This window comes from Somniosus microcephalus, chromosome 12 (assembly GCF_052327205.1).
Source record: "Somniosus microcephalus isolate GS21.2 chromosome 12, FLI_Smic_1.0, whole genome shotgun sequence".
Classification (NCBI taxonomy): domain Eukaryota; kingdom Metazoa; phylum Chordata; class Chondrichthyes; order Squaliformes; family Somniosidae; genus Somniosus; species Somniosus microcephalus.
This window is the reverse complement of record NC_140998.1, coordinates 161,782,105-161,802,905: the sequence shown is the minus strand read 5'-3', so window position 1 is coordinate 161,802,905 and position 20,801 is coordinate 161,782,105. Positions and strand designations below refer to the sequence as shown.

At 44.3% G+C, this 20,801-nt stretch overlaps 1 protein-coding gene across 1 annotated transcript; it reads left to right on the top strand.

Annotated features, from left to right (window-relative positions):
* The first annotated feature begins 1,117 nt into the window (after positions 1–1,117).
* Positions 1,118–20,110, top strand: LOC147109663 (EEF1A lysine methyltransferase 3-like). Its single transcript, XM_086002345.1, has 3 exons — positions 1,118–1,249; positions 16,996–17,107; positions 19,716–20,110. Exons 1-3 carry the CDS (start codon positions 1,118–1,120, stop codon positions 20,108–20,110), a joined length of 639 nt encoding a protein of 212 aa, XP_085858471.1.
* Positions 20,111–20,801: the final 691 nt, after the last annotated feature.

Sequence of the window (20,801 nt, the reverse complement as noted above, 5' to 3'; positions counted from 1 at the left end):
GTGTAGAATGTGCCGATACTCTCTGGAGTTTAGAAGAATGAGAGGTGATCTCTTTGAAACATACAAGATTCTGAAGGGGATTGACAAGGTAGATGCTGAGAGGTTGTTTCCCCTGGCTGGAGTGTCTAGAAGTAGGGGGCATAGTCTCAGGATAAGGGGTAGGCCATTTAAGACCGAGATGAGGAGGAATTTCTTCACTCAGAGGTTTGTGAATCTTAGGAATTCTCTGCCCCAGGGAGCTGTGGATTCTGAGTCTTTGAGTATATTCAAGGCTGAGATAGATGGATTTTTGGACTCTAGGGGAATCAAGGGATATAGAGATCCGGCAGGAAAGTGGAGTTGAGGTCGATGATCAGCCATGATCTTATTGAATGGCGGAGCAGGCTCTAGGGGCTGTATGGCCCACTCCTGCTCTTACTTCTTATGTTCTTATGTTCTTAATGACTCCACTTCAAAAGTACTTCATTGGCTGTAAAGTGCTTTGAGACTTCTGGTGGTCGTGAAAGGCGCTATATAAATGCCAGTCTTTCTTTAACAGCCTTAACGGTCCTTTAGTTGAATCTATGTCGGTCTCTCTGAATATTTCTATTTAATTTCCCTGGTTTGCAAATTATACTCCTGCCCACTCACTCAACTTCAGCTCAACTTCTTCTGTTGTTCTTTCTCTCCTGTACTTTGGGTGTGGCTACTTTCCCTCCCGCGCTCTACACCTACTCCTTGTCCCTCCGCAACTGACCAGTAGATAAAGGTTTGTTTAGGTATGTAATGGTGTCTCCATTTAAACAGCGCTGCTCCTTGTTGGGTTCAACGGGCACTGTTGGGTTTATGCTGAATCTGGTGAATTCTTTTATTTAACAGTTGTATCCATTTTGTATCCATTTTATAGTAAAAGGAGACCCCTTGTGCTTTGCTGTGGGTCTTCCTGTGATAGTCTGAGATTTAAAACACAATTAAATGTCGCGCTGCCTTTCTACATTACAGGTTTCTTTAACGTCTTTTTAAAATCGAGATAACATCTTGGAGTGGACACGTGGGGCTGAAACTGACCGAAATCCACATCCGGGACCGGAAGGAATCTTCTTGGAGATCGAAGAGAGTCCGTTTGAAATCAGAGAGAATGAGCAGCACCGAGGACGAGAATCTCCCCAAGGAGTTGGAGGAGAAGGAGTATGAGTTTAGTGGACACCCTTTAAAGATCACGATGTTTAAAGGAGCTTTCATAGGCGTTTCTGCTTTTGTCTGGGGACCTGTAAGTCTAGTGGACTTTTACAAATGTATTGTTCGGGGTTAAATGTAAACTCCCGACTTATTTATCGTTGCAGTTTTGGCTACACTCGCATGGATTGGAAGCGGGTGTAGGTAGGTGCATGTCTCCAGAGTCAGCTCCCGGTCTGATTCCGAGACAGAATGGTACCAGCCCCTCAATGGAGAGTGATGTCCCAACTCTTGGCTTGGCAACGCGGATCTCCTGGGCGCTGTGTAGTAATGATTTAATCTGGGATTTCTAAACTGGCTTCCTTGCGATCTGAGTGTACACATCTTAGACCCCACAGCTTCTTGTTAGCACTTGTCTTTTTGCAGTAACGCTGTGCTCTAGATTTCTGAAGGATTTCCACATGTCTGATCAACCCGAAGGCGGGCGTGTCACAGTCTGCATCTGACCGTTGGCGGCATAATTACTATTTACACGATTTACTTGAAAAGCAAAAAAATATCTCCTCAGATTAGGGCACACGAAACACAATAGGCACAAAGCAATATCGAAAGATTGTTTTTATTTATATAGCGCCTTGCACGATCAAAGGACACCGCAATCTGATCTCCAAGCGGTGAAATACTTCTGAAGCGTTGACACTGTTGTCATGTAGGGAAACCCGGCAGGCCCCACAAACAGCAATGAGATAAAAGACCAGCTCAGTGTTCGTAATGATGGCTGAGGGATAAATGTTGGCCAGGGCAACTCCTCTGCTCGTCATTGAATGGCGCCATGCAGCCGATTGCATCCGCCTGAGAGGGCGGACGTTGAACGTCTCATCCGAAATCTGGCCTCTGACCCTCCGCAGCGGCCCTCGGTGCTGTATTGAAGGGTCTGGCTGAATTACGTTCTCAAGTCCTCATAAGAGCATAACAAATAGGAGCAGGAGTAGGCCATACGGCCCCTCGAGCCTGCTCCACCAGTCAATAAGATCATGGTTGATCATCGATCTCAACTCCACTTACCCGCCCGAGCTCCATATCCCTTGATTCCCCTAGAGTTCAAAAATCTATCTATTTCAGTCTTGAATATACTCAGAGACTCAGCATTCACAGCCCTCTGAGGCAGAAAATTCCAAAGACTCACAACCCTCTGAGTGAAAAACTTCCTCCTCATCTCGGTCTTAAATGGCCTACCCCTTATTCTGAGACTATGCCCCCTAGTTCTAGACACTCCAGCCAGGGGAAACAACCTCTCATCATCTATCCTGTCAATCCCCTTCAGAATCTTGCATGTTTCAATGAGATCACCTCTCATTGTTCTAAACTCCAGAGAGTATAGACCCATTCTACATAATCTCTCATCATAGTAGAGCCCTCTCAACTCACGAATCAATCTAGTGAACCTTCATTGTACCGCCTCCAAGGCAAATATATCTTCCTTAGAAAAGGAGACCATAACTGTGCACAGTACTCCAGGTTTGGTCTCACCAAGGCCCTGTACATTTGCAGCAAGACTTCCTTACTCTTATATTCCAACCCCCTTGCAATAAAGGCCAACATGCCATTTCCTGCCTAATTGCTTGCTGTACCTGCAAGCTAGCTTTCTGTGTTTCTGAGAGCACCAACATTTGAAGATTTCTCTCCATTCAAAGAATATGCTGTTTTTCTATTCTCCCTATCAAAATGAATAACCTCACATTTTCCTACATTATACTCTATCTGCCACCTTACTGCCCACTCACTTAGTCTATCTATATCCCTTTGCAGACTTTGTGTTCTCCTCACAACCTACTGTCCCACCTAGCTTTGTATCATCAGCAATCTTGGATACATTACACTCACTCCCTTCATCTGGTCATTAACATAGATTGTAATTAGCTGAGGCCCCAAGATTGATGATTGCGGCACCCCACTAGTTACTGCCTACCAACCTGAAAAAGATTTGTTTAATCCTACTCTCTGTTTTCTGTCTATTAACCAATCCTCAATCCATGCTACTATATTACCCCAACCCCATGAGCCCTAATCTTGTATAATAACCTTTTATGTGGCACCTTATCGAATGCCTTTTGGAAACCAGCAAATGATGACTACAAAAACAATAATGAGGGAGAAGATAGATTGCGAAAGTAAACTAGCAAAAATTATAAAAACAGAGAGTAAGAGCTTCCACAGGTTTATAAAAAGTAAGAGAGCAGCTAAAGTTAACTTTGGTCCCTCAGAGGATGAGACTGGGGAATTAATAATGGGAAGCAGCAGAGGCTTTGAACAAATATTTTGTATTGGTCTTGATGGTTGAACATGGCATCCCAATAATAATTGATAATCAAGGGGCTATACTGAGGGAGGAACTTAAAACAATAACTATCACTAGAGAAAAAGTACTAGTTAAACTAATGGGACAAAAGGCTGACAAGTCCCCTGGACCTGATGGCCTACATCCTAGGGTCTTAAAAGATGTGGCTGCAGAGATAGTGGATGCGTTGGTTGTAATCTACGAAAATTCCCTAGGTTCTGGAGAGGTTCCAGCAGATTGGAAAACCGCAAATGTAACTCCCCTATTCAGGAAAGGAGGGATGCAGAAAGCAGGAAAATATAAACCAGTTTGCCCAATGTCTGTCATTCGGAACATGCTGGAATCCATTATTAAGGAAGTAATAGCAGGAGATTTAGAAAATCATAATACAATCAAGCAGTGTCAACATGGTTTTATGAAAGGGAAATCGTGTTTGACAAATTTACTAGACCTCTTTGAGGATGTATCGAGCAGGGTGGATAAAGGGGAACCAGTAGATGTAGTATGTTTGGATTTCCAGAAGGCATTCGATAAGGTGCCACATAAAAGGTTACTGCACAAGATAAGAGCTCACAGGGTTGGGGTAATATATCAGCATGGATAGAGGATTGGCTAACTAACATAAAACAGAGAGTCGGGATAAATGAGTCATTTTCAGGTTGGCAAACTGTAACAAGTATGGTGCCACAGGGATCAGTGCTGGGGCCTCAACTACTTACAATATATATTAATGACTTGGATGAAGGGACCGTGTGTACTGTAGCCAAATTTGCTAATGATACAAAGAGAGGTGGGAAATCAAGTTGTGAGGAGGACAAAAGTCTGCAAAGGGATGCAGATACGTTAAGTGAGTGGGTAAAAATTTGGCAGATGGAGTATAATGTGGGATAATGTGAGATTATCCAGTTTGGTAGCAAAAATAAAAAATAAATTATTATTTAAATAGAGGGAGACTACAAAATGCTGTGGTACAGAGGGATCTTGGGGGTCCTCGTACAGGAAACACAAAGAGTTAGGGAAGTCTTGCTACAACTGTACAGGGCGCTGGCGAGTCCACACCTGGAGTATTGTGTGCAGTTTTGGTCTCCTTATTTTAGGAGGGATATACTTGCATTGGAGGCAGGGCAGAGAAGGTTCACTAGGTTAATTCCTGAGATGTAGGGCTTGTCTTATGAAGAAAGGTTGAGCAGGTTGGGCCTATACTCATTGGAGTTTAGACGAATGAGAGGGGATCTTATTGAAACATATAAGATTCTGAGGGGGCTTGACAGGATAATGCAGGGAGGATGTTACCCCTCGTGGGAGAATCTAGAACTAGGGAGCATAGTTTCAGGATAAGGGGTCACCCATTTATGATGGAGATGAGGAGGAATTTCTTCTCTCAGAGGGTCATGAATCTTTGGAATTCTCTACCCCAGAGAGTTGTGCAGGCGGAGTCATTGAATGCATTCAAGGTGGAGATAGACATATATTTGAGCTACAGGTGAATCAAGGGTTATGGGGAGTGGGCGGGAAAGTGGCGTTGAGGCCAAGTTCATATCAGCCATGATGTAATTGAATGGCAGGGCAGGCTCGAGGGGCCAAATGGCCTATTCCTGCTCCTATTTCTTATGTTCTTACGTTCTTACTGAAATCCAAATATACTACATCCACTGGTTCCCCTTTACCTACCCTGCTAGTTACATCCTCAAAATACGCTAACAAATTTGTCAAACAAGATTTCCCTTTTATAAAACCATGTTGACTCTGCCTAATCATGTTATGATTTTCTAAGTGCCCTGATACCACTTCCTTAACAATGGATTCCAGCATTTTCCCGATGACTGATGTCAGGCTAATTGGCCTGTAGTTCGCTGTTTTCTCTCTCCCTCCTTTCTTGACTAGCAGTGTTACATTTGTGATCCTCCAATCCGCTGGGACCATTCAAGAATCTAAGGAATATTGGAAACTCAAAACCTGTGTATCCACTATCTCTTCAGCCACCTCTTTTAGAACCCTAGGATGTAGGCCATTAGGTCCAGGGGACTTGTCAGCTTTTAGTCCCATTAGTTTCTCTAGTACTTTTTCTCCACTTACATTAATTACCTGAAGTTCCTCACCCTCATTAGACCCTTCATTCCCCACCATTTTTGGTATGCTTCTTGTGTCTTCTGCTGTGAAGACAGATACAAAATATTTGTTTAACATATTTGCCGTTTCATTATTCCACATAATAATTTAGTTCCCAACCTTGGTCACCTTGCAACCACATCTCTGTACTGGCTATTGTAGTGTATGTGCCTTTAAGAGCCCCAGGTGTGCTGTAATGCCGGTAATGGCCATTCGGGCTATATAAGCTTGTATATTGTGTATATCCGTTAGAAGCCCCCCCAGACTTTGCTTAGTAAACACCTATGAACCAACTCTTGTCTTCAGTGTCTTTATCAACACACGGACACTACAGTGGCGACGAAGTGGAAACGGACTTACCTGCAATTTGGCAGCACCTCCAGGACATCGATTCCTCGGGCGTCCAGAAGACTCAAGAAAGTGAGAGAAGCTGTGGTTTCACCAGCTGGCCAAGCTGGTGGCAGGTACTGCGCTAATCCTTCCTGGGCATCAGGCTGGGGCTCCAGCGGCTGGCTCTACAGCTGAGACAGGCAGCAAAATCGGAGGCAAGCAATAACGGACTGGGAGGGAGCACTCGGGAGATGGCCGGCGCGGCAAGCAGGTCAGCATTCAGAACTGCAGAGAAAGTCCGGCGGGAACGAGTCTCCAACAGTAAACAAATAAAAAAACAAAGAACGGAAACCGCGGGCAACAGCGTTGTCATCGGCAGCAGCGGCGGGAAAGTGCTGGAAGCGCCATATCTTTTCTGAAATGCCTAAGTCTGGCAATATTGATGCTTTTGATAGCAAAATAGAGGATTGGATCACATACGTGGAAAGAGTAGAGGTATATTGCACTGCAAATGGAATAGAAGATGAAAAAAAAGTTTCAGTACTGCTGAACCTTATGGGTGCAAAGGCATATGGGCTGTTACAAAATTTAATCACTCCAGCTAAACCAAAGGACAAGAATTTTAAAGAAATAGTTGATACCCTGCAGGAGCACTTAAACCCAACACCGCTGCTGAAAGCGGAACGATTCAAATTCTTCAAGAGAAATCAACACAAGAATGAAAGTAACACTGATTACCTAACCGAATTAAGAAAGCTATCAAAGTACTGCCAATTCGGGGCAGGACTAGCAGATTATCTTCGAGACAAATTCGTTTGCAGTCTCTTAAGTGAAGGAACACAAAAAAGGCTGCTTTCTGAAAAAGATTTAACATTGGACAAAGCTTTCAGTATGGCTGTATCCTACGAAGCAGCAGCAAGAGGAGCTGCAGAGATACAACAAAAGACACAGAACTTCGGCACCCATGAAATGACACAGGGTTTCAAAAGATGTTATAGCTGCGGCAGATCCACCCATAACCAGAAGGACTGCTGGTTCAAGGACAAAGCATGCAGGCAATGCGGAAAGATTGGACACATTGCACGGGTATGCCGATCTGGACAAGAAAAATCCACAGACAGAAAAAAATCAATAAAGGAAAGTACAGGAAGGTACAAATGATGACGGACAGTAGCTCCGAAGACCAGAAGAGTGATAGCGACTCCGAAAACAAGAGACTAAGCTGTCTCAAATTACATAATGTACTTGCCAAAGATGATTACCAAACCATTTGGGTTACCCTCACGATAGCAGTGTCCCCTGTTAAAATGGAGCTAGATACAGGATCAGCTCTAACCGTAATAAATCGACGGGATTAGGAGAGGCTATTTTTGCATATACCTCTAAAAGACACATCCATTATCTTAAAAACATATACGGGGCAGAAAGTATACCCCAAAGGAAAAATAAGGGTGCCTGTTGTATACAACGGCAAAGAAATACAAAAGTTGTATTTATACATTCTACAAGATGGTGGTCCACCGTTGTTGGGACGTGAATGGATCAGAAAGATACATTTAGACTGGCACTCCATTCAGGCACTGAAGGTGACCAGTAAGAAAATAAACAATGATGGCATCATACCTGAACGGTTAAAAGACATCTTGGCCAACGCCAAAGAAGTGTTTCAAGAGAAACTAGGAACCTTGAAAGGCAACACCGCCTCAATAAAAGTGGAAGATGCAGCAATTCTCAAATTTTTTAAGGCAAGACCGGTGCCATACGCAATTCGTCCAGCAGTCGAGGCACAGCTGGAGAATTTGGAAAAGGCAGGCGTATTATCCAAAATAGATTGGAGCGAGTGGGCAACACCCATCGTTCCAGTCATGGAAAAAGCATTAAATAATGATAAATCTGAAGAACAGAGAAAAATTTGCATCTGTGGAGACTTCAAGGTGATTGTAAACCCGGTCCTTCACACAGTACAGTATCCTCTTCCGAGGATAGAAGATATTTTCGCCTCACTATCCGGAGGGAAACGTTTCACCAAAATTGACTTGGCACAGGCATATCTACAGATGCAGGTTGAGGAGGCCTCTAAAAAGTATCTCACGATAAACACACACAAAGGCCTGTACCAGTACAATCAACTGGTTTTTGGAGTAGCATCAGCTCCAGCTATCTGGCAAAGAGCTATGGAGCAAGGCCTGCAAGGGATTCCGGGGACTCAATGCTACCTAGACGACATCCTTGTAACAGGATAAAATGACAACGAGCACCTTGCCAATTTGGAGCAGGTGCTCACTAGGCTGAAAGAACGGGGCCTACGAGCAAATCACCCCAAGTGCGAATTTTTCCAAAATCAGATATCATATTGTGGCCACATAATTAATAATGAAGGGTTGCATAAGTCACCTGAAAAAATTGAAGCGGTCATAAAAGCCCCAGCACCTGAAAATGTTTCACAATTAAGGTCGTTCCTGGGATTAATAAATTACTATCATAAATTTTTACCGAACTTATCAACTCTTCTACACCCTCTTAATGAACTTCTACAAACAGGAGTGATTTGGGAATGGAACGAAGACTGTAAACGTGCCTTCCATAAATGCAAAGACTTAATCACATCCGAAGAAGTTTTGGCTCATTACAACCCATCACTGCCAATCAGACTGGCGTGCGATGCATCCCCTTACGGCATAGGAGCAGTATTATCCCATAAATTTCCTGATGGCTCAGAATGGCCGATAGCTTTTGCGTCACGCTCATTAAACTCAGCTGAGCATAACTATGCCCAAATCGACAGGGAAGCATTCAGCCTGGTATGGGGAGTGAAGAAATTCCGCCATTACCTACACGGACAAAAATTTACCTTGTAATCTCCATATTCAACCCTAAAAAGGGTGTTCCCATTATGACAGCACAAAGGCTACAGAGGTGGTCCCTTTTTCTAGGGGCACACCAATACAACATAGAATACAAAGGATCAAAACAGCATGGGAATGCTGACGGTTTATCGCACCTACCGTTGCCAACAGTAGAAGAGGCACCTACAGTAGACCCAGTAGAGATGTTCCACTCTACCATAGTGGAATGTCTACCAGTAACAAATTCTGCCATTGAAAGGGAGACGAGAAATGAACCGACTCTCTCACGGGTCTATGATTTAACAGTGAAGGGATGGCCAGCACATGGCAAACCACTGTTGCCAGCATTCTCGCAAAGAAGAGAACAGTTGTCAGTGTGCCAAGGAACCTTGATGTGTGGATCCAGAGTGGTGATTCCACCCAAACTCCAGGATAAAGTGCTAAAGGAGCTTCACGAGGGGCATCTGGGTGGAGTGAAAATGAAGAACCTAGCTAGGGCGTTTGTATGGTGGCCAGGTATCGATGGAGACATCGAAGAAATGACCAAGAGCTGCCTAGGATGCCAGAAGGTCCAAAACGCTCCACCACAAGCCCCTCTACATCCATGGGAGTGGCCCTCATCTCCCTGGCAAAGGGTGCACATCGACTTTGCTGGTCCATTTATGGACTCAATGTTCTTAATCGCGGTTGATGCACACTCCAAGTGGCCAGAGGTAATAAAGATGTCCTCCACCACCGCGGAAAAAACCATCACAGTATTAAGGACCATATTTGCCAGGAATGGGCTGTCGGAACAGATGTGTTCTGATAATGGACCGCAATTTGTGTCTGAAGAATTCAGAAAGTTCTTAAAAAACAATGGGGTTAAGCACTACACATCCGCCCCATACCATCCCGCCACCAATGGATTGGCTGAAAGGTTTGTCCAGACCTTCAAGAAGGCCATAAAGGCCATGGGTAATGAAGACATAAAACTTCAGCACAAGGTGGATAACTTCTTATTCGCATACAGGAATGCAACACATATGGTTACCAACCAAACTCCCGCCATGATGTTCTTCAATAGAAACCTAAGATGCCGGCTGGATTTGGTCAAGCCCAACATCAGAAGGGACGTGGAGAACCGGCAGTTTCAAGGCATGAATGAAAGGCCAACTAGAACCTTCCAGCTAGGTCAACAAGTTTTGGCCCGGGACTACCGTACCGAGAAATGGCAGCCTGGAACTATCTGCACACGACTAGGACCACTGATGTATACCGTGGACATCGGAGAAAGCATAATAAGGCGCCATGCTGACCAAATCATAAAGTCATCCAAAAAGGGACAACCTACACCACAACTCTATACGTCTAATGATGAAGTAGAGATACCCATATCTACCTCTGATCCGGTGGTACTGGAACCCGATGAACCCGACACTGGCATTCAAGCCGAATCAGCCTTGCCAAAAGAACCTACTACACCACCAGAAACTACTACACCCCCGAGGCATTATCCGGACCGAGTCAGGAAGCCTCCTGAGAGACTGACTTATAATTAATTAACTACCGCAATGTGTATATTATTTTTCTTATAACATGTAATTAATAATTACTTAAAATATGATGTACTGGTTAACTAAAAGGGGAGGAATTGTAGTGTATGTGCCTTTAAGAGCCCCAGGTGTGCTGTAATGCCGGTAATGGCCACTCGGGCTATATAAGCCTGTATATTGTGTATATCCGTTAGAACACCCCCCCAGACTTTGCTTAGTAAACACCTATGAACCAACTCCTGTCTTCAGTATCTTTATCAACACACGGACACTACAGCTATCAGATCGAACCTATGTATCTCTATTTGTGCCACTAGTTCATCTATCTTGTTATGAATGCTTCATGCTTTCAGATAAAGAGCTTTTAATTTAATTTGTTTACTATTGGTCCCTGCTTTGATCTTATTCTCTGCTGCACTGCTGCTTTTAAACTCTCTGTCCCTTCCTGCCACACTCTGCTTATTTTCACCCAAATCGCTGCACTGCTCTATTGCCTTGACCTTTCTCTTTGGATTTCTAAATTTTCCCTCATCTCTCCCCTCCCCCCTTTTTTAGTTTAAAGCCCTATGTACAGCCCTAGTTATTTGATTCGCCAGGACACTGGTCCCAGTCCGGTTTAAGTGAAGTCCATCCCACAGGAACAGCTCCCTCTTTCCCCAGTACTGGTGCCAGTGCCCCTTGAATTGAAACCCCTTCTTCCCACACCATGCTTTGAGCCACACATTTAACTCTCTGATCTGCTTGACCCTATGCCAGTTTGCACGTGGCTCAGGTAGTAATCCAGAGATTAATACCCTTGAGGTTCTGCTTATTAATTTAGACCCTAGCTCCTGAAGCTCCCTCAGCAGTACCTCATTCTTAGTTCTATCTATGTCATTGTCTCCTATATGGACCACGACAACTGGATCCTCCCTTCCCTCTCCAGGTTCTTCTCCAGCCACGAGGAGCACTCCTTAGCCCTGGCATCAGGCAGGCAACACAGCCTTCGGGACTCTCTTTCAAGGCTGCAGAGAATAATATCTATCCCCCTGACTATACTGTCCCCTACTGCTACCAAATTCCTTCCTTCTCCCCCTACTTGGAAGGCCCCCTGTATCATGGTGCCTGGGTAGTTTGCCCATCCTCCCTGCCGTCCTGTTCCTCATCCATACAGGTAGCAAGTACCTCATAGCGGTTGGACCAGATCCAGGGCTGAGGCTCTGCCATCATTACATATCTGAGAACCCATACCTTCCTGATTCACGGTCACACCCGCCTTGACCACTGACGAACTCTAAAGTGCTACTTGTCCTAAAGGGTGTGACTGCCCCCTGGAACAAAATGTCCAGGTAACTCTCCCCCCTCCCTGATGTATCGCAATATCTGCAGCTCGTACTCCAGCTCAACAATTGTGAGCTGAAGTTCCTCCAGTTGCAGACACTTACTGCAGATGTGGTTGCTCAGGATCGTGATGCTCTCCACAAACTCCCACATGCTGTTGGTCCCTTAGAGGACGAGACCCGGAAATTAGTGGTGGGGAACATGGAGTTGGCAGAAACGCTGAACAAATATTTTGTATCAGTCTTTACAGTAGAAGACACTAAAAATATCCCAACACTGGGCAAACAGGGGGCTATGGGGGGGGGGAGGAGCTAAACACGATTAAAATCACTAAGAAGATGGTACTCGGTAAGATAATGGGACTTAAGGTGGATAAAACCCCTGGACCTGATGGCTTACATCCTAGGGTCTTGAGAGAAGTAGCGGTAGGAATTGCGGATGCATTGGTGGTAATTTTCCAAAACTCCGTGGATTCAGGAAAGGTCCCAGCAGATTGGAAAACTGCTAATGTAACGCCCTTATTTAAAAAGGGAGGTAGACAAAAGGCTGGAAACTATGGACCAGTTAGCTTAACATCTGTGGTTGCTAAAATGTTACAGTCCATTATTAAGGAAGCAGTAGCAGGACATTTGGATAAGCATAATTTAATCGTACAGAGTTTTATGAAGGGGAAGTCATGTTTGACAAATTTGCTCGAATTCTTTGAGGATGTAACAAACAGGGTGGATAAAGGGGAACCAGTGGATGTGGTGTATTTGGACTTCCAAAAGGCATTTGACAAGATGCCACACAAAAGATGCCTGCACAAGATAAAAAAATCACGGGATGGGGGTAATATACTGGCATGGGTGGAAGGTTGGCTATCTAACAGAAAACAAAGAGTTGGGATAAATGGTTCATTCTCGGGTTGGCCATCAGTGACTAGTGGTGTTCCGCAGGGGTCAGTGCTGGGACCCGAACTCTTTACAATCTATATTAATGATTTGGAGGAGGGGACTGAGTGCAACGTATCCAAGTTTGCCGACGATACAAAGATGGGGGTGAAAGCAGTGAGTGAGGAGGACATAAAAAAACTGCAAAAGGACATAGACAGGCTAAGTGAGTGGGCAGAAATTTGGCAGATGGAATATAATGTTGGAAAGTGTGAGGTTATGCACTTTGACAGAAAAAATCAAAGAGCAAGTTATTATCTAAATGGAGAGAAACTGCAAAGTGCTACAGTACAAGCGGATCTGGGGGTCCTGGTTCATGAAACACAGAAGGTTAGTATGCAGGTACAGCAGGTGATCAGGAAGGCCAATGGAATCTTGGCTTTTATTGCAAGGGGGATGGAGTATAAAAACAGGGAAGTCTTGCTTCAGTTATACAGGTTACTGGTGAGGCCCACACCTGGAATATTGCCTACAGTTTTGGTTTCCATATTTAAGAAAAGATATACTTGCTCTCGAGGCAGTTCAGAGAAGGTTCACTCGGCTGATTCCGGAGATTTAAGGTGGTCATGGAAAAAGACAAAGACGGCCCGGAAATAAGGGTTCTAAATTGGGGGAAGGCCGATTTTAATATGATAAGGCAGGATCTGGCCAAAGTGGACTGGGAGCAGCTGCTTATAGGAAAATCCACATCAAAACAGTGGGAGACTTTCAGAAGGGAAATAGAGAGAGTACAACGCCAACATGTTCCTGTAAAGGTCAAGGGTGGGACCAACAAGCAAAGGGAACCTTGGATGACAAGGGATATACAAAAATGCATTAGAAATAAGAGGGGGGCTTTTGGCAGTTACAAAAGACTAAAGACAGAAGAAGCCCTAGAGGAGTATAAAAAGTGCAGGGGCATACTTAAAAAAGAAATTAGGAGGGCGAGGAGGGGCCATGAAATAACACTGGCAAGCAAAATAAAGGAAAATCCTAAGATGTTTTATAAGTATATTAAGGGCAAGAGGATAACCAGGGAAAGGGTAGGGCCCATTAGGGACCAAAGTGGCAATCTGTGTGTAGAGCCAGAGGATGTAGGCGGGGTTTTAAATGAATTTTTTGCATCTGTGTTCACTATGGAGAAAGACGATGCAGACATAGAAATCGGGCAAGGGGACTGTGACATACTTGAACATATTAGCATCGAGAGGGAGGAGGTGCTAGCGGTTTTACCGGGCCAAAAAGTGGATAAATCCCCAGGCCCGGACGAGATGTATCCCAGGCTGCTGTGGGAGGCAAGGGAGGAGATTGCAGGGGCTCTGACACTAATTTTCAGAACCTCTCTGGCCACAGGGGATGTACCAGAGGACTGGAGAACAGCTAACGTAGTACCATTATTCAAGAAGGGTAGCAGGGATAAACCAGGGAATTACAGGCCAGTGAGTCTAACATCTGTGGTGGGGAAATTATTGGAAAAAATTCTGAGGGACAAAATTAATCTCCACTTGGAGAGGCAAGGATTAATCGGGGATAGTCAGCATGGCTTTGTCAAGGGTAAATCATGTCTAACAAATCTGATCGAATTTTTCGAGGGGGTGACTAGTGGGGTGGATGAGGGAAATGCTGTGGATGTGGTGTACATGGACTTCAGTAAAGCTTTTGACAAAGTCCCACATAGGAGACTGGTCAAGAAGGTAAGAGCCCATGGGATCCAGGGTGCCTTGGCGCGTTGGATCCTAAACTGGCTGAGTGGCAGGAGGCAGAGGGTGATGGTCGAAGGTTGCTTTTGTGACTGGAAGCCTGTGTCCAGTGGGGTACCTCAGGGATCGGTGCTGGGTCCCTTATTGTTTGTGATCTACATAAATGATTTGGATGAAAATGTAAAAGGTATGATCAGTAAGTTCGCAGATGACACGAAAATTGGTGGGGTGGTAAATTGCGAGGAGGAAAGCCTCCGGCTACAGGATGATATAAACGGGTTGGTCAGATGGGCGGAAAAGTGGCAAATGGAATTTAACCCTGAAAAGTGCGAGGTGATGCATTTTGGACGGACAAATAAGGCAAGGGAATACACAATGAGTGGTAGGACCCTAGGAAGTACAGAGGGTCAGAGGGACCTTGGTGTACATGTACATAGATCCCTGAAGGCAGCGGAGCAGGTAGATAAGGTGGTTAAAAAGGCATATGGGATACTTGCCTTCATTAGCCGAGGCATAGAATATAAGAGCAGGGAGGTTATGATGGAGCTGTACAAAACGCTGGTGAGGCCACAGCTGGAGTACTGTGTGCAGTTCTGGTCGCCTCACTATAGGAAGGATGTGATTGCTTTGGAGAGGGTGCAGAGAAGATTCACCAGGATGTTACCTGGGATGGAGCGCCTCAGCTATGAAGAGAGGCTGGACAGGCTGGAGTTGTTTTCCTTGGAGCAGAGAAGGCTGAGGGGGGACCTGATTGAGGTGTACAAAATAATGAGGGGCATAGATAGGGTAGATAAAGAGGAACTTTTCCCCTTAGTGGGGGGGTCAATAACAAGGGGGCATAGATTCAGGGTAAGGGGCAGGAGATTTAGAGGGGATTTGAGGAGGAACTTTTTCACCCAGAGGGTGGTTGGAATGTGGAACTCAATGCCTGAAAGGGTGGTGGAGGCAGGAACCCTCACAACATTCAAGAAGCATTTGGATGAGCACTTGAAATGCCATTGCATACAAGGCTATGGACCAAATGCTGGAAAATGGGATTAGACTGGACAGGGATGGATGGGCGGCGCAGACACGATGGGCCGAAGGGCCTCTTTCTGTGCTGTAAAACTCTATGACTCTATGACTCTATGAGGGGGTTCACTTATGAGGAAAGGTTGAGTAGGTTGGGCCTCTACTCATTAGAATTCAGAAGAATGAGAGGCGATCTTATCGAAACATATAAGATTGTGAGGGGCCTTGATCGGGTGGATGCGGTGAGGATGTTTCCACTGATGGGTGAGACTAGAACTTGGGGGCATAATCTTAGAATAAGGGGCTGCCGTTTCAAAACTGAGATGAGGAGAAACTTCTTCACTCAGAGGGTGGTAAATCTATGGAATTTGCTACCTCAGAGAGCTGTGGAAGCTGCGACATTAAATAAATTTAAAACGGAGATAGACAGTTTCCTAGCAGATAAGGGAATAAGGGGTTACGGGGAGAGGGCAGGGAAGTGGACGTGAGTCTAGATTTGGATCAGCCATGATCCTATTGAATGGCGGAGCAGGCCCAAGGGGCCGTTTGGCCTACTACTGCTCCTACTTCTTATGTTCTTATGTTCTTATGCTGCAGTTATGACACACCACCTGCCCTACCATCGCTAACCTTGTTTTATTTATTAATTAATTAGTTAAAGCTTTTATTTAATCGATATTTTAGTTTTATCATTTGATTATTTTATCTAGTTTAAGTTATTTATTTAATAAGTACTAGCAAGTTACAAATTCTCAACTCTTAATTTAACCCACTTCCCTAAATTAGAGAGCAGAAAAAGCTGTAATACTCACCAACCAATCACCTACCAGCTCTCCTGTGAAGTAACTCCCTTTTTGTTGTTTATGAATCGGCGTGCCACCGCTGCCGCTGCTTTAATTCATGTCCGCTCTCAGCCGCTCTTTATCCTCTCTCCGCTGCCACGGCTTTAATTCAGGTCCGCTCTCGGCCGCTCTTTATCCTCTCACCATTGCCGTTGCTTAGTGGCAGTTCCAGTGGGATATTAACCAGAATCCTTCTGACTCACTGACCAGAGGGTTTTACCTTGGTGGCCAAGGCTGCCAGCAAATAAGCCACTTTCGCCACCGAGTATATAAATCCAATTAAAGGGGCAGCCCGCAATGACCACTTTCCTTCAGTAGAAAGTAACCTTTTGATGTTGAATGACACAAATAGTCCAACACGCTGTCGACCAGCGATGTCCTTCATTCCATTAGATCATGTCACGTGAACTGTGTGCCGTTGATGGCAGTGTCCTGCTTCTACTGTTCTTTCGCTGCACATTCAGAGTCTACTTCCATCGCCTCAGACCGGCAATACAGGATAACTGCAGTCTAACTCTTTATCTGGAAATTCTAATTGCTCTTTCCTCGGACACCCACACTGCTCCCACAGTGAACACAGCTGTGTAAGATGGATATATTATTTGTAAATACCTCAGGGGAGGAGTGGCGATAGTCGGATTGGATCACTCCGCTTTCCATTATATATCTCTCCTTTCCTTGATTCTGCGTAGATCCACTCCCCACTAAACCCGAGAGGTTGGGAAGAGGACCTGCTTGCAGGACTCTGCCGAGTTTGCTCCGACCTTCCAACACGAAGGTGCCTGATTGGCCTTTGAACAATTTCCGCACCAATCATCCTTACCTCCCTCTTCCAAAATTGTCCTCGTGCTTTGTGTACCTTGTAAATAATTATCTTTATATGAGTGTGTTTTTTCAGGGTCTTGTCCTTTGTCAGTACTTTCACGATGAGAAGATTAATTTTACTGGGAAGAAGGTGCTTGAACTGGGATCTGGCACCGGGATTGTGGGCATTTTAGCGGTGCTGCTGGGTAAGTTAATTCTGCAGTCACTATTCAGAGTATTTATCCCTCTACTTACTAATTAAAGCGCAGATCCCTATAGTTATATTTCATGCACCTTACTACAATAGTTAATGCTCACAATACCTACCCACTTATTTACTATTCACAGTGCTTAACATTCCACATATTGTTCATAGAGCTTACCCCTCGAGTTACTGTATTAATCTATAGGTACAGTTATAGAGCTGATCGCAATACTTACTATTATTCGTGCATGTCCCTATAGTTAGCTATCCTAGTCGTTACTCCTACAGTAATTATTTGTAGTGCATTGCGCTATAACAACTATTCGTAGTCGTTACTCCTATTATTATTATTCGTCTTTTTTTCCTCTCTAATTATTTTGCGAAGTGCATACTTCCCCTTCAAGGTGTTTACCCATAGAGTGACAATAAGGACTATAGGAACAGGATTAGGTCAGTTAGCCCTCGAGTCTGTTCCTCCATTCAATTAGATCACAGCTGATCTATATTTTAACACCAGTAATCCACATTGGTTCCATAGCCCTTAATATCCTTGCCTAAGCAAAATCTATCAATCTCAGTTTTGAAATTTTCAATTGACCCCTGGCCTCAGCTGTCTATTGGGGGAGCGAATTTTAGATTTCCACTAACATCCTTGTGAAGAATTGCTTCCTGACATCATCCCTGAATGCCCTAGCTCTCAGTCTAAGGTTATGCTCCTTGGTCTGGACTCCTCCACCAGAAGAAATAAATGACCTCTATCTACCCTATCCAATTCTTTAATGCTAACACCTCAATTAGCTCACCCCTTAATCTTCATACTCAGGGGAATATAAGACTAGTCTATGTACCCTGTCATCATAATGTAACACTGGCATTATCCTGGTGAATCTGTGCTGTACCCTCTCCAAGTCCAATATAGCCTTCCTGAGGTGCGGTTCCCAGAATGGAATGCAGTGCTCCAGGAGCTGTCTAACCAGAGCTTTATACAACTGCAGCATAACTTCTATCCCTTCGTGTTTCAATCCTCTTGAGATACAGGATAACATTCCACTCGCCAGTTAAATAATTTTTTGTACCTGTCCTCCAATTTTCAGTGATTTCTGTGTATGGACCCCTGAATGTCTCTGCTCTACAACAGTTGCCAGCTTCTTGTCACTTATAAAATACTCTGATCTATCTTTCATAGGTCCAAAGTGGCCTCAGATTTCCCCACGTTGAATTCCATTTGCCACAGTTCTGCACTCATTAAATCTATCAATGCCCCTTTGCTACTTTCTCCTCCCTTTAAACTATTTGTTTTCAGGAAAGGTGGGAAAGATTTTTAAACTCTTGTCTTGTTCCACCTTTGTGAACTCGGTGGATCTCCACACTCAGCAGCACCACCATAGGATTCAAGCTGATCAGCATAGACATTGGAGGGATTCAAGAAATCCGGCACTCGTGCTGCCACAGTAACAAAAGAAACGATGCAAAAACATTATTCTATAATGACCCGGGAAGCATTCACTGGACGATTGTTGAAGTTTAATGATTAAATCTACGTGAATATTGACCCAGACGGCAGAGAAAGGATTCAATCCGGGAATCTGCCAATAGGGTGGTATTTGAAGTTCCTGTTAGATTGATGCCCCGCCACTAGATGTCACTAGCACCTTCACTCATTGCTGCACTGCACCCTAATCCATGGGACGTCATCTGAGTTAAATATTGTTGCGCCAAATCTACTTAACCGGATTCCGAATATATTGATCGGTTGTTTCAATGATGTTAAGAATTTTCCGCGCAGCACTCAATAGTACTCAATATGTGCTTGTTTAAAAGTTACATTCATGAAAAAGTACTTACAGGAACGCGGGTGCAGGTTCTGAATATGTTCCTGTCCATTTTATTCTATTTGCTTGATGAGAATCATTGGATTAGCCAAGACTAAGCCATTACTCGTGTTTAAAAGCTGGGCATCTGGTTGTTTTTCGTACCGAACAAGAATTCTCTATAAATGCCAGTGGAATTGCGGAGTTAAGTTACCTACCGCAGTACTCACTTTCTGTCTTCAAAGGACACACTTAGGCTCAATCGGCTTGAGCCGGCCTGCAATGGCAGACTGATGTACTCTAATATTATAACACTCTCTGTAAAGTGCTCGCAGACCTGATTATTTCCACATGATCAGACGCTGGAGAAAATTCTTGCTAAAATAACGCGACGGTTGCTTGCCCAACAGACTAACAGCGGCATTAAATGGAAACCGACAGGCGCGATTAGAGAAGGATTGCTGCTCCCTGTCATATTTTTAAATGGATATGATTTTTCAAAGATCTGATTTCACTTGATCTTCTTGTGAAACCTGCATTGCAGCCAACGCTTGTAGAGCAGGCGCGCTTTGGGTGATCTCAATTTCCCGAATCCAGTTCAGAACATGTGTTCCGAACTCGATGGGCCATTCTGCTTCTGACTGGCTCAAGGGCATTCGCACCGAATTGCCCAGATAGTTTCCTTTTCTTTACAGAATTCTACTTTTCTTTCCCTTCCCGTGACCAGAATGTATGTTGCAACTCCTGCTACAGGGAAACGATGGGATAATGATATTGTTATTTTATTCTTTTTGCCAGGTGGCGATGTCACCATGACGGACAGACCGGACATTTTGAAGCAAATAGAATACTCTGCTAACATTCCAGTCAGCTCCAGACCCCGTTCAAAAGTCTGTGCCCTTACTTGGGGTCACGATCAGAGAAACTTTCCAGCCGACTATGATTTCATCCTGGGGTCGGATATTGTGTACAGCCCATCGCAATTTCCAAGTCTTTTACAGACGCTGCTGCATCTCTGTAACGAAAACACCACAATTTACCTGTCTTCTAATGTGAAGTACAGAGAGGGGGCCGCTAAATTCCACAATGAGTTGCTGCCCGAGCAGTTTAACAGCAAGCTCATTCATACAAGTGGCAATAACTGTATTTACAATGTGACCAAAAAGCCCCAGGCGACGAGCAATAGTTCCTGATGCAGAGACGGAGTGACAACGGTCTATTTTTCACTTTACATCGTTGTGGGATCTCGCCAGGTTTACCAAACTTTTTCAAAAGTCAGTTTGAATAAAAATCTTGAGCTTTACCCTCTTGTCTCCTCCTTTTCCAAGATCCTTCCCTGGCTCACCCAAGCATTTGTGATTTATACTGACAGATTACATTAACATGTGCGCTTGCCCTTAGAGCAGATGAAGAATTAATGGTTCATCCAGCGTTTATATACGTGAAAGCCCATCAAAGAGTTACGTTGAGGCGTTACTTTTCCGGCCACCCAGAAACTCACATACTCACCCCATGGACAGGCACAGAGTTTAAATGTTAACGTTATTGAGTCACTGTAACAATATAAGATCTCAGGGTAGAAGTTATTCGGTATCAGTGATGAGCGTGTGTCTGTCTCTTATTTACAATTTGCTTAACTCTTTAAAATAAATGGGCTAAGCCCCTCGTTAAATAGCGCACAAGGGAATTTCATACGGGCAGCAATTTATTTGTTATCAATATTGTCAAGGGCATTTTAACCCTCCAATATTTATTCAATTCTGGACATTCACTGAACGTATAAGTTTCAATCTGCTTCAGTTTCGATTATTTCAATTTTGTTCTCACTCTGTGGCTGTTTCCAACAGTCATCGCCCCTGATCTCCAATGGCTCCGCCCAGCTCC

What these genes read in the sequence shown, in the direction of transcription:
- LOC147109663 (XM_086002345.1), top strand. Translation starts at nt 1,118, where the DNA reads ATGAGCAGCACCGAGGACGAGAATCTCCCCAAGGAGTTGGAGGAGAAG. An exon ending in CTGCTTTTGTCTGGGGACCT is followed by an intron (nt 1,250 to 16,995) that starts GTAAGTCTAGTG and finishes GTGTTTTTTCAG; the next exon opens with GGTCTTGTCCTTTGTCAGTA. An exon ending in CATTTTAGCGGTGCTGCTGG is followed by an intron (nt 17,108 to 19,715) that starts GTAAGTTAATTC and finishes TCTTTTTGCCAG; the next exon opens with GTGGCGATGTCACCATGACG.